At 44.0% G+C, this 14,119-nt stretch overlaps 1 protein-coding gene across 20 annotated transcripts in view; it reads left to right on the forward strand.

Annotated features, from left to right (window-relative positions):
• The window catches only part of LOC123774611 (eukaryotic translation initiation factor 4E transporter), a 177,153-nt gene that overhangs the window by 62,654 nt on the left and 100,380 nt on the right, over window positions 1–14,119 (forward strand). For all 20 annotated transcript variants that reach the window (XR_011222652.1, XM_069303922.1, XM_069303921.1 and 17 more), the window contains 5 exons: window positions 3,823–4,059; window positions 5,332–5,675; window positions 5,924–6,073; window positions 7,093–7,205; window positions 12,776–12,985. Coding sequence is in view for 19 of the 20 variants with exons in the window: in XM_069303922.1 (XP_069160023.1) it covers window positions 3,823–4,059; window positions 5,332–5,675; window positions 5,924–6,073; window positions 7,093–7,205; window positions 12,776–12,985 (1,054 nt within the window). In the remaining variant the exon portion in view is untranslated. The remainder of the gene's footprint in view (window positions 1–3,822; window positions 4,060–5,331; window positions 5,676–5,923; window positions 6,074–7,092; window positions 7,206–12,775; window positions 12,986–14,119) is intronic.

Consider the following 14,119-nt stretch of genomic DNA (forward strand, 5'->3'; position numbering starts at 1 on the left):
TCTGGTTCCTTCGGGGACGTTCCTTCCGCCTCTTGCGATCGCTGGGTTCGATCCCACAGGGGCCTTGGGTTGGCTGCTGTGTTGCTGGTTTCCTGTTTTTTTTTTTTTTTTTTTTTTCTCTCTCTCTCTCTCTCGTTTGGTGCCTTGGCCCCTGCCCGAGCCCTTGCTCAATGTGTTCACGGACACGTCGTCTCTAGGCTGGGGCTTTGTGACCAGTACTCACCAGGCTGGCCAGGGGCAGTGAGGTCCGTCCTTCCGTCGAGCCCATAGCACGGTGCAGGAGTTCGCATCGGTGTGGTTTGCGCTTCAGAGGGTTTGGGTCGCCCGCGGATCTACGATCCGGCACCATTCGGACTACTCTCCGGTGGTTCATTGTCTGAACCGGGGGGGTTCGATACGGTCCTTGGCTCTTTTGGGGTTGGGCGCTTCGGGTGATTCATCTGCCGAGTTCTTGGTTTGGCTCTCCTGGCCGTTCACGTACGGCGAGTGTCCAACGTCTTGGCCGACGGCCTGTCGCGTTTTGTTCCCCTCTCCATGGAATGGACGGTTGATGCAAACACCTTCAATTGGCTTCGCCGGACGTTCGCTCGCCTCGAGGTGGACCTCTTCGCGTCGGCGTGGTCGCGGCGCCTTCCCCTGTATGTGGTGCCCTTCCCCGACTGCGAGGTCGTCGGGGTTGATGCTTTTCGGCAGGACTGTTCGTGGTGGGGATTCCTGTAACTCTTTTACCCGGTTCAGCTGTTGCTCCAGGTCCTAACTCACTTGGAGAGTTGTCCTCTTGGCCCTGTGGTGGCCGGCCCATCCATGGTTTCAGGCGCTGCTTGCTCGGTGTCCAAACCTTGAGGTTGTCCCGCAGCTCCGCCTTTTCGAGCAGATCGGATGGGAACGTCACGTAGCTGGTTTGGACTTCTCCTCGAGTCTTCGTGTATGTTATTTTTTACTCGAGTTTATCATCTCTATGCTGATCAGGTGTTTTCCTTGTTAGTGTCCCACCTGCGGGTTTCGTCTCAGCGGCAGTACGAAGTTTCCTGGCAGTCCTTCCGTTTCATCCTGCGTCTTCGTCATTGTACTTCGCTTTCCGTTAGGATAGTGTTGTCTCTTCTCTCTTGGTTGTTCCAGGTCCGTCATCTTATCCCTAACACTGTCGCCTTGTCTCGTGCGGTGCTGGCGGAGCCGTTTCGGCTTGCTTTCGGTATTGATGTTACTTCTGCACCGTTTTGCAAGCTGTCTCAGGCGTTTTCTTCTCCAGCCTGCTCATGTGCCACCTGAGCCGTTCTGGTCATTGGCCTCTTATCTTTCTTCTCCTCGGTTTGTTGTGGCCCCTTCAGTTCGGGTTTGTTTCTCCAAGGCTCTTTTTCTGTTGGCATTGGCCTCTGGGGGTCGAGTTGGTGAGCTTCATGCTCTCCTCCGGCGCAGGGGTTTCTGCTCTTTCGGTCTTCGTGATGGTTTTGTTCGTTTAAAGCCGTTCCCTTATTTTCTGGCAAAGAATGAGACTGCTGCTTTCCGGAGGGGTCCCTGGGTTGTGGATGTTTGGTTGGTTAGCCCGGGGATGCATCATGTTTTGTTTCCGGTTGCAGCTCTTCGCCGTTATTTGCGCACTTTGGGTTGATCCGGTTTCCCTTCCTTGTTTGTGGGTGCGGGTCTTCCAGGTCGTCCGCAGAGCTATTAAGGCTAGCCAGCCTGCGGTCTATCCCCGTGCCCATGACTTTCGTAAGTTCGCTGCTCTTGCTGCCATCTTTGGCAATATGTCCTGGGCTGACATTCGGGCGCGGGATTTTTGGCAGTCGAACAGGGTTCTGGCTGCTCGTCACCTTGTGAACATCCCTGGGCCTAGTCGGGCTTGTCACTTTGGGTCGGCGGTTGCAGTCAGTTGTCTTGGCTTCGAGATGAGGAGTGAGCAGCGACCCCCGGGTACGGCTGTTCTCGTGCTGGGTATGGCTGTTACGTACACCCTTCAGTAAGCTGGTGTTTAAGCCAGATCCAGTAACATAAATTTATCTTAAATGTTCGATTTACATCAAATTATATATTTTTGGGTTATATATTTTAGTTTAGCAACATTATTACGGTAATAAGAGCTATGAAAAGTACTTTGGAACTGATTTATTAATTTTATTATTTAGAAGCCGTAGATCACTGAACTGTGGCGACGAAATCGAACAAAACAAGCATGGTGTTGTGGGGACAGGGATTAGACCCGTCCACTCATGCTGGAGTTGTGCTGCCAATAACGTGAATAATTTCTCAAATAGCAGATATCTATCATATTACAGTATATTTTTGGTTTTTAGTTTAATTAGGATAATAGTTATTAACACACCAGTTTTAGAAATTATTTATTAATGTGAAACGTTCAAAGTCATGGGTCACTGAACTTTAACAACACAGACGAAAGTGAGTGAAACCTCACTGTAAAGTGAGGTTTACTGTACAGTATTCCCTTATCTGTCCACCCTCACTCATCTTGTTTCATCACAGAAAATGTATATAAGAAGATTTCAACACATTAGCTAGCTATTCACGCTTCAGCCTTTAAATTAATTTACAAAGATACATGTGCCACAAATCGGTGAACGAAAATCATTGAAACGCAGTCGTTCACTTGTCTGGCTGGTGTTTGGTTAATATGCGTCACTTCTTGTGGACCATTCTGGCTGGTGTTTGGTTCATATGATTCACTTGTGTGGTTCACTTGTGTGATCCAACTTGTCTTATGAAGGAATTATTAATTGTAATCTGTGATAGAATGAGGCAGTTTTCTGCCACTCTGTGAACTCTGTCCCAACATCGTAAGCTTGTGGACCACTTGTGGATCACTTGTGCGGTCCACTTGTGGGATCGAACTTGTCTTATGAAGGATTTAATAATTGTAATCTGTGATAGAATGGGAAAGTTTTCCATCAGTCTGTGAACTCTGTCTCGACGTCGTAAACAAATCCGAACATCCCCCGCTTCGGCGAACCATTGTTCGTCGAATCGGGTGAGTAAATCCGGCCTGAAAAGTATGCGAACTAGCCGGAGATTCGTCGAATCGGGGTACGTTGAATCAAGGTTGTACTGTATTAGGCGATGCTGTGTTCACAAGCTGAACAGCGGTGCTGAGAGTTAATGCTGCGTGTGCCAGCCTTGGTTGCTCACTCATTACTGAGGCTCTCATACCCGGAAATGTTGCCCATGATTTAAAAAAAAAAAAAAGGCGTCTGTTTACAAGAGCCCTTAGGAAGCTGATGTGAACCCTGTGTAGTCGTGAGAGTTTTGAATACCTGTAAGTATTTATAGTGAATCCTATACCTATAAGAATATTTTGAATACGCTATACCTATAAGATCCCGGAGGCGCGTTGCTCACTCCCCGTCAAGTGCCTGCAGGGGTCTTGCGCAGTTCAGAGGTTAAGGATGCTCTTTTTCTTATTTGTACCTAACTGTGCTTTCTATACTAACAGACATTATCTTTGGCTATAAAGCCTTCCACTTGCCTATAGTGTTATGGGCTAGTGTAAGGCTTTACAACTCTTCCACTAGTCCGGCGTTATACGCCTTTTACTTTTTCTGGGCTCTGACCTATGCGTTATTTCCTTTGTAACCAAAAGTTATTAGGGACTTGCTTCTATCAGCTGTGTTTTGTATGTGTATGCTAATAACCAGCAGCAGATAGAAGGAAGACAAAAAAGTAAAGCAGAGGAAGGCAGGAAAGTGGTTGGACAAAGATTTTTATCATGATGAAATTGTCCTGCTTTAATAAAGCAGGTAATTTAGCAAAGTTTTAAATTTCAATTAATGTGTTTTTCAATTGAAATTTCAATTAATGTGTTTTTCTGATTAGGAAGAGCTATTGGCGCTTAAGGAAGCCCCTTTGTCAATAAAATGGCCGGCTTGTTTGGATCCTGCCTACAACAAATCTCCAGGACAATGGGACCCTGAAAGATGGATTAGAGCAGTGCATGATGAGCGGCGTCCGTCCAGCACTGCTTCCACAGGTACTAAAGTGACCAATAATAGGCCTGATCGTCCACCTGACTTAGAATTGAAACGTAGCCGTGACCCTCGTGAAAGAGTCAAGGTTAGTTAAAAAAAATTTAAGTATTGAATTCCATGTCTGATATTTGTTTACAAGACATATCCTCTTTCTAAGGCCTTGCATAAACTGTATATTTGGTTGTACTGTATGTAGCACAAATTGTTGGCAATGATGTAGAAAAACCTCAAATTGAGAGTAGGCTTCATTGAAGATACCTGTAAGGGATTTATCAAAGCTGCAAAGCTTTATCACTGCAGCTGCTTGTAAATGGAAAAGGTGAGGCAATGGTGGGGTAAGACCAAACGTGAACAGGATTAACTTAAATAAATAAATTGAATACATTTTTATTTAGCAATTTTTAAACATCATGATGATTTTGATGAAAAGAGACAAAGCAATTGGATTTTTATCAGGGCATTTAAAATGCTTTGGCAGGTTTCATTAGAGTACATTACTGATACATTTCTAAACCTATTTCATTAGGACATGCAGAAAGAGAACTAAGAATTAATAGCAATGCTAAAGCAAAATTTGACTGAAAACTTGTTTCACAATTGGAGACAAGGAATCTGACTAACATTGCAATAGTCAGTACTGTATACGAGTTTTACATTAATAAACACCCTTAATTGGTGATCGGTTTAGAAATAAAGCCAACAGCAAGGGTATACACAATTCCTTGCAGTAATTGTAGCAAAGCCTATGTAGAATTGATTACCAATTTCTGGGGTCAACACCTTATGAACATTTATCAAACTTTTTGGGTTAAGTGTACTGTTTACTTTGCCTAGACGTCTTAGTTAATGGGGATGGGTTGCCATTAACTAAGATAGGGGTGATATGGATAATGGGGGGGGGTTCTCACTATGATGGTAGTCCAAAGTAACAGAACAGAACAGTACTGTTATATTAATGTTTTAATGCGGCCTTTTGTTTATTGTATTTTATTTGCTTTTACCCTTCCTTGAATCTTTATGTAACCCGGGACACCACTGTAGCCCTCGACCTGTTCCCAATACTTAGGTAATTCGATATTTCCAGGAGCTTGCTGCAGTGTGACTCCTGCCTCCTCCATCTCACAGTCACCACCACACAGTGTGTGTGTGTGTGTGTGTGTGTGTATTTTTTTTTTTAAATGTTGTATAAAAAAGTTATTTTTTCATTGGTATATTTAACTTTCATAGTTTGGCTGCTCTGTGCTGGCTGCCACATGATAATGCATAATATTTTGATGCCTGCAGATAATGTATTTGAAACAAAACATAAAATTTCCTGTTTGACAGTCTGTGTTGATTTAAATTTCATATATTGCAGCAAGAAGAACAAGATGGGCTAGTGCTGTCACCCCAGCGTCGAAGTTTTAGCACAGGCTGTCATGGTTTACAGCAAGTACCCTCTGCAACTAAACGTCCAGACTCGCCTACAGAACGTCCTCAGAGGGAGTCCCATCGAGAGATTCCAGCTCGTAGGATTGGTTCTGGTCGAATTTCTCGACGAGATGATTTGGAGACGCCGGTTCCTGGTGAACGTAGGGAAACAGCAAGACGAGAGCGGGATATAGATCGAGATAGAGACCGTGAAAGAGAAGTTGAACCACCACGTAGGGACACCAGAGACTGGAGATCGAAGAATGAACAATGCTTTGATCGGGATAATAGGTAGGTTTGATTAAGATTACTGAACCTCACCCCTCGTGAACCCCACAAAATTCCATATGCAAAAATATTTTTCATTCATCAATAAATCTTTCTTCATATTAATCCCTCATATATAGCAGTTTGTTATATTGTCTCAATTTTTTTTGGTCATGTTTCTTCTTGGAATTCCTTTCAGTGATTAAATACAGTTGAATGCCTATTGTTTTCATTTGAAATTTTTCTATGTTTACATTTTCAAACCACTTCAGATATGAAAATAGACGTCGCTTCTTTGAAGAAGAAGAAACTGAAAAGAGAACTGATCGGAGAGAGAGAGATCGTCGTTATCAGGAACGGCGGCGGATGTCTTCTCGCAATGAGGAAGAAGAACCAGAATGGTTCACTGGAGGTCCTACAAGGTACAGTATTTATGAATAAATATTTATTGCAATGTATCAATAAAGGTAGTGAAGACTTTATATAGGAGTGAAATATTTTTTCAAAGTATGAGCTAAATTCTTTAGCTAAATTCAGAACAGATTCAGTAATACACAATGAAAACACAATGTGAAATATTTGAGACACTTTGGAGCAGGGCAGTGGAATTGAATTCACTAACTTGAAAATTCGGTCAGGCTTGAAGATGGTATTTTTTAAGCATGTCATGGTTCATGGATAAGGCATAAATCTGGGGCGACCCAAGGCATTAGTTCGATTCCATCTCCTCCAAAGATTTTCTTGGATACAGTAATGCTTATTCCCCCTCTCCCAAAAAAAGCTGTTCATTATGTATATGCTCAAGGTGCTTGTCCTTCAAACCTACCTGCTGTTCACTAGTACAGTAATGGGTGTTATTTTCTCGAAGTTGATGTAGACAATTCCACAAGGTGTTGACAGTTACCTATGTATAGTGTTGCACATGATGCCTTGTGTTTATCTAGTTTGTGGAGCAAGATCTAGTTCAGTCCTACCTTACAGCTATTGTATCTGGTGCATTTATGCTTCACAATGTTCCAGTAGTGCACCCTTGAATATCCAGATCAATTCGTTCCAGACGTATCTTCTATCATACCATAGAGTTTTTAATTTATTATTCCTTTCCATCTATTAACACATTCCTTCTTTAAATGTATTTCAGTATCCATAAATTAATATTTTCAGTACAGTATTGATGTTCTCTCATGCCCACATACCAACCACATCCAGTGGTGATTGTTGTAAATATTGTATTTTTTGGAAACCTTTGATTTTGTTACATAATCTCCTCAATGCATTTCCTGTTATCCTTTTCTATCTTCATATAAAAGTGAAGAATCCTATTTGTAAAGCCTTGATCTGTATATTTAAATTTACTGATAATAGAAAGCTTGGCATTTTAACAAGGCATAAACAGAAAACTTTTAATTATTTTACAGTAATTGTAAAAAATATTTTTCAGTCAAAATGAGTACATTGAGTTAGTTGGCTTTGATGACATCCCAGAGGAAGGAAATGCATCTACCAAACCACCCAGTAAGAGAGAGCGTCGGCGCTCTAAAAAGGACAAAGATGGTGAGTTTTATTTTAGAAGTTTTTTTTTTAATTTGGTATCTGTAAACAGGTATACTTTGATGTTATCAGTTCTCTGTATTAAATATAAAATTTCTTTGAATTGTTGCTTTTTTGATATCTCTTTTTTGCTTGAACTCTTCTGTCCTTATACTACTCTACATTTATTTAATTATTTATAAATATATACTAGAAGGTACATTGGTTTGAGACTAATACCATTGATGTTCTTACATTCTTGTAAAGCTACTAACACACACAGCATTTTGGGAAGGTCCTTAATCTAACAGATAATTTTAAGTAGGTAATTTGTAGACATATTTGAAGTGTTAACAGGTACATTGTAAGAAAATTTGAAGAAAATTAATAGGTACATTATAGTTAAATTTGATAATTATCAACAGGTACATTGTAGCATAATTTGATGATTAATTCTAGGTACAGTGTAGTAAAATTTGCAGTCAACACAACAATCATGATACAAGATGATAGCAGTGATTACAATGGTGAAGTTGTGTGGCTTAGGCACATATATTGGGCGAGTGGATAGCACAAGATACAGTGCGAGTTTGAAACACTTGGTAGGAAACAGAGGATGAAATTAGGTACTTTTTTATTTTACTGTTGAATAAGGCATAGGTTACCTTGAGGTTACCTTGAGGTGCTTCCGGGGCTTAGTGTCCCCACGGCCCGGTCGTCGACCAGGCCTCCTGGTTGCTGGACTGATCAACCAGGCTGTTAGACGCGGCTGCTCGCAGCCTGACGTATGAGTCACAGCCTGGTTGATCAGGTATCCTTTGGAGGTGCGTATCCAGTTCTCTCTTGAACAATGTGAGGGGTCGGCCAGTTATGCCCCTTATGTGTAGTGGAAGCGTGTTGAACAGTCTCGGGCCTCTGATGTTGATAGAGTTCTCTCTCAGAGTACCTGTTGCACTTCTGCTTTTCAACGGGGGTATTCTGCACATCCTGCCATGCCTCCTGGTCTCATGTGATGTTATTTCTGTGTGCAGGTTTGGGACCAGCCCCTCAATTATTTTCCACGTGTAAATTATTATGTATCTCTCCCGCCTGCGCTCAAGGGAGTACAGATTTAGGCTCTTTAGTCGGTCCCAGTAATTTAGATGTTTTACTGAGTGGATTCTAGCAGTAAAGGATCTCTGCACGCTCTCCAGGTCAGCAATTTCTCCAGCTTTGAAAGGGGCTGTCATTGTGCAGCAGTACTCCACTCTAGAGAGCACAAGCGTTTTGAAAAGTATCATCATCGGTATAGCATCTCTAGTGTGAAAAGTTCTTGTTATCCAACCTGTCATTTTTCTTGCAGTTGTGACGGCTACTTTATTGTGTTCTTTAAAGGTAAGGTCTTCCAACATGAGTACACCTAGTTCCTTTACATTGCCTTTTCGTTCTATGTTATGATTTGCCTGAGTTTTTGAGCTGGAACTTATCCTCATTAAACACCATATTATTTTCTGTAGCCCATAGAAAGACCTGATCTACATCTGATTGGAGGTTTGCCGTGTCCTCTATGTTGCCAACTCTCATGAAAATCCTAGTGTCATCTGCAAAGGATGATACAGTGCTATAGGTTGTGTTCTTGTCTATGTCCGATATGAGGATGAGAAAAAGTACTGGAGCAAGCACAGTACCCTGGGGGACTGAGCTCTTCACGGTTGATGGGCTGGATTTTATTTTGTTGACTATTACACATTGCAAAGGTTGGACAGCTTTTCTGTGGGGAGCCCCTACGGCTCCCTGGAGCTTATCGGGCTATTGTATGTTATATTAGACCGGGACATTAGCTAAGGAGTTCAGACCTACCTGGGACCAGCGCCAGAACCTGGGCCCCTTCAGAGAGGTTTCAGGAAACAATGGCCCTGGAAAACCCCCTTGTGGTTGGGGTTTTCCTTATCTGCCATCGACCAGGGTTAGGCACCCAGAAAGGTAGGCATAACAAAACAAACCCCCACATGGTAAAAAACTAAAACAAAAAATTGAACAGAGAGGCAGAAACTCCTACAATTCCAAGGAAACGAGCAAACATCACACTTTACTGCTGCGCCGATCGTCCGCACAGCCCTCCTCGTCCTGAGAGGGGGAGGGGGGAGCCCCGGACCTCACCGCGCCGGCTGCCTAACATCAGTTCGTAAGCTAATGTCAACCGGGATAGACGCTCCTCTGGCCTCAGTTGCCTGTTGGGTCACTGACACCTTGACCCGGAGTCTTGTGAGAGAGATTCTCTGTTTGTTCTCCAGTACTCTCCTGATGTTATTGGTGTTCAGAGTACAGGCGGCATCCGTGTTGCAAGCTAGGTTAGGTTGCTGCAACATGCTAGGTGTTTCCCACACGGATACCCCAGGGCTGCCCCGTTTTTATTAGGTGCTGTTCGCCCCTTTCCCGGCTCCGGACCGTCTGCGGGTTTCGGGGTCGGGGCGGGGTTTAGTTGGGGCCGAGACTCAGGTGGTTTCGGGGGCTGCCCCGTTCGGGTTGGGGACAGAGGTTTTCGAGCCTGTTCCTCCTGCCAAGGCTTCTGGGTCTTACCAGCGGCCCTTTCTTGCTGCCTTTCCCATGGACTCTTGCTTTTCTTTAAGGGCGGAGGGCTTGGAGGACGACTCTGCCCCGGGGCCTCTGCTGCGGGTTTCCGGGGCTGTGGGGAATGCTTGCTAGCAGTTCTGGGGCGGTTTGCCCCTGCCTGGGTTTTCTGCTTCTGGACGGAGTTTTTCGCCCATCCAGTCTGCTTGTTTACCCCTTTTGCTGGCGTGTTTTCGTATCGTTTGCGTCGGGCACAGCCCTATGTTCTGGTGGCCATTTTCTTCTGCCGGTTTCCCGGCGTTGCGGTTCGTTTACATGCACCTGGGTGTGCGAACGAGCGTCTTGGGTGAGTGTTTCACCTTTTTCATGGGTTTTATTCTCTTGTTGTCGTTTCTTTGCCTTTCTGGTGTTTTCTGCCCGTTTTCTGTTCCTCTGGGAACGTTTGAGTGTTGATTTTACACTGGGTTTTCCGTTTTGTCTGTTTTGGGTCTGGGCTCTAAGGTTTGGGCTTAGTGCCTTGTCTGTTATGCTTGCTCCCACACCTTGTCCCTCGGTTTTCAGTCTGTTTTGACCGTTTCCCTAGGAGTTCTGTCTGGGTGCTGTGCCTTGTCTTTCTGTGGTGTATCTCCGCTGGCAAATGTGGTAGTTTGGGCTCCCCCTGGTTCGATTCCGGGTTCCTTTGGGTTCTTTGGTTTCGTTCCGGAGGTTTCTTCCTCTTGGGCACACTTTTTAGGTTCTGGGGCTTTTGTTTCCTTGTGTGTGACCCAGTTCTGCCTTCTGGGGTTCCGGGGTCTTCCTGGCTTGCAGACTGATCTTTTTGGGGCTTGGCACGTGTTGTGATCATGCTGGGACTTTGGGGTTTTGTTGTCGAGGTGGGCCTTTTGATGCAGTTTTGTGCCTTCTTCGCCTGGCTGGCATGGTGCTCTCTGCCTGCTGGTCGGCGGCTTGTAATTTTCTTTTCACGTGTACGTGTGTGTGTGTGTGTGTGTGTGTGTGTGTGTGTGTGTGTGTACACACATGTACATGTGTACAGTGTGTGTGTGTACACACATGTACATGTGTACAGTGTGTGTGTGTACACACATGTACATGTGTACAGTGTGTGTGTGTGTACACACATGTACATGTGTACAGTGTGTGTGTGTGCACATGTGTATGTGCATACGCATGTGTGCGTAATACACCTTGTGTGTGTGTATTTATATATGTGTGTGTATATGTGTATGTGTATGTACATAATATATATGTATATGTGTATATATATATACTTTTTCTTTCGGAGGGGCTCTGTTCCCTATCCTCCAACATCAGGAAACATACATCCCACACTTAACGTAGATTCTTTCCTCCTCGTCCAAATAACTGGGGATCAAGCCCCAAGGTTTATTGAGAGCATAATCGGTCAAGACCCGGGTTAATGGTCTGGTGGTGGTGGCATAAAGGAGATCCCTGAATTTTGCTGGAGGTATAGTACCACGTCGTGAGCTTGTAGAATCTTATCCGATCTAATCCCATCCCCCCCCCCCCCCCGTGTTACAATGGGATCTCTTACATCTGTCAAGGAAGAGTTTCAGATAAAGATTTACATTTAGGAACAAGGTTTTGTATATGTAAGTGGCTCAAGAGAATGTGTGGAGTTAATGTTTAGCATGTTTAGGGATTTAAACAGGGGCTGTGTGTTGTCTGAAAACAGTTTATTGTTCTAATGCCAGATTTTTGTTGGGTGGTGATGGGCTTGAGGTAGTTTGCAGTGGTGGAACCCCATGCGCAGATATTGTATGTTAGATAGGAGGATAGATTAGTGTGTAGTATAATGAGGAGAGCAGTGTGTGGAACACATCTGATTTTAGAAAGTATACAGACAGTTTTTTTTTTTTTTTTTTTAACTTTTCTGTGTGTGTTGTATGTGGGTGCTGAAGTTGAGTCTCTTGTCTATGTATAGGCCAAGAAACTTTCCATCATTTTGTTTGCTGATATTAACATTGTCTATCTGGAGCTGAATTTCACTTGATGATTTACTTCTAAGTAAAATGTAGTAGGTCTTCTCTATGTTTAGTATGAGCTTGTTGGTTGACATCCATAAGTGGATCTTTTTTAATTCGTTACTTACATTATTTAGTATGTGTGTGTGGGGGGGGGGGGGGTCTAAGTAAATGAAGGTAGTATCATCAGCAAATAGTACAGGTTTAAGAATGTTAGAGACATTAGACAGATCATTGATGTATATAAGAAATAGGAAAGGTCCTAGGATGCTGCCCTGTGGCATTCCAACGGTAAATGGTAGAGTGGGGGAGGTTATATCATTGATGGCAACATATTGGCATCTGTCACTAAGATTGGATCGAATATAGTTCAGGGCAAGGCCTTCAATTTCACATAAGCAAGGGATGCTAATCTTAATTTATTTTCTCACTTTGTTGCAAATCTTTCAAAATTTGAAACATTGTCACCTTCTGGAGAGACCAGCTGCAGGTCAAAGTACATACTATACAGCTGAAATATTCAATGTTTTCATAAATTCCCTAATGTCATCTTTCTGTGTGTGTGTGTGTGTGTGTGTGTGTGTGTGTGGAAGAGTCTTGGCAAATTCATTTGTGTAATGGAGTTTGAGGCTCAATATTAATTTTATTAGAAATAATGCAACATTCATTTAGGTGTGTGTTTCAAGTTAAGAAATGCTAAATACCTGTAATGGTATTTTTATGAATACAGCAATACAGAATATATGTTGGGAACTGACATTTTTGTGTTATTTAGCCCAAATAATAAAATCATACGTGAGAGGCCCCGAGTTTAAATCCTGGGCTGGGCAAGAGAAAAGGTCGCCTTTCTCTTACTGTGCACACAGTAGGTATTCTGATGAATTAATTTTATGTACGTTTATTCTGGAAAGCAGCCTAGGTCTTGCTACCACCTGTGTTCAGTACATGTACTCATATTCATGCATTATATCTTTTGTTCTTTCCACCCTCACTTACATTCACTCATTAAATTATTCTTGCAAGGTTCATATGCCAGTTATGTATATGTAATATTTTTTATAGGTGGTGGGAGCAGAAAGGGATCTCGCTGTAATACTCCAATTATTGAAGAAGTGCTGAATAATAAATCACCAAAATTGCACCAAGAAGAGCTGGATATGCAGAATGTTGACGTTAATCGGCAAATTCAATCAACTAACATTGAACCAGTAGACCATGAGCTACCAGGCTTCAATATTGATGATTTTATTGGAGACATAATTGGCTACCCTGGTAAGCATAATGCAAGTGTTGTATTTAAATTTCCCATGCCTTACTTTCAGAATATAATAAAAAATGTTAGCACGTGTGTGTTGTCAAAATGATGCTGTCACCTGTTAACTTGCCAATTTATCTGGGATTTAGGGACTGGCTCGGTTTTGTTGTGGGGCGACAGGCTTTTTGTTTTCGTTCCCTTCTTTCCAGTTTGGATCTGGCACCTCTCGTGTTCACACGCCTCACCTGGGTCGCGGTGACCCGTTAGCATCTGATAGGAGTTAAGAGTTCTGGCTTACCTCGATGATTGGCTGGTGTTGGCTCCCAGCCAATCCATGTTTGCTCTCCAGGGATTTGGTTCTTTCCCAGCTCACCAGATTCGGGTTCTTGGTGTACTGGAGGAAGTCCCATTTGGTTCCCTCTCAGGTTTGGACTGGGCTGGGCCTCGTGTGGGACTCACGCACCACTTCCTTGTCTCTCCCTCCGGCGGTGGTGTTGCGGCTGCGGTCCTGAGCTTACGACGGTTTTTGGAGGGCACCTGGGTCACACATCGGTTGTTCGAACGGCAGTGTGGGAGCCTGATCTTCGCCATGCTAGTCTACTAGTTGGGTAAAATCTGGCTTTGGCGGTTGTTCGGGTTTCTTCAGGGGCGTCCCTTCTGCCGCTCTCGCAATCGCTGGGTACGGATCCCGGAAGCCTTGCGTCGGCTGCTGCGTCGCCGGCTTCCTGAGGGTTTTTCGGGGTTCTGTGCTCTGACTCCTTCCCGAGCCCCTCGCTTGTTGTGTTCACAGATGCCTCGTCTCTCGGCTTGGGTTTTATGACCAGTGCTCACCAGGCTGGCCAGGGTTGGTGGGGGTCAGTCCTTCCGTCGGGCTCACAGCTCGGCGCGGGCTTTTGCAGCTGTGGCATTTGGTGTGGCATTCGCTTCAGAGGGTTCATGTTGCTCGCGGAGGAACGATCCGGCTCCATTTGGACTGCTCCCCGGTGGTTCATTGTCTGAAGCGTAGGTGTTCGATGTGGTCGTTTGGCTATCCTGGCGGTTCACGTTCTTGGTGTTGAATGTCCTGGCGGATGGCCTGTCTCGGTTCATTCCTTTATCCACGGAATGGACAGTCTATGCCGACTCGTTCAGTTGGCTCTACCTGATGTACA

Source organism: Procambarus clarkii, chromosome 51 (assembly GCF_040958095.1).
Source record: "Procambarus clarkii isolate CNS0578487 chromosome 51, FALCON_Pclarkii_2.0, whole genome shotgun sequence".
In the NCBI taxonomy this organism is placed as follows: domain Eukaryota; kingdom Metazoa; phylum Arthropoda; class Malacostraca; order Decapoda; family Cambaridae; genus Procambarus; species Procambarus clarkii.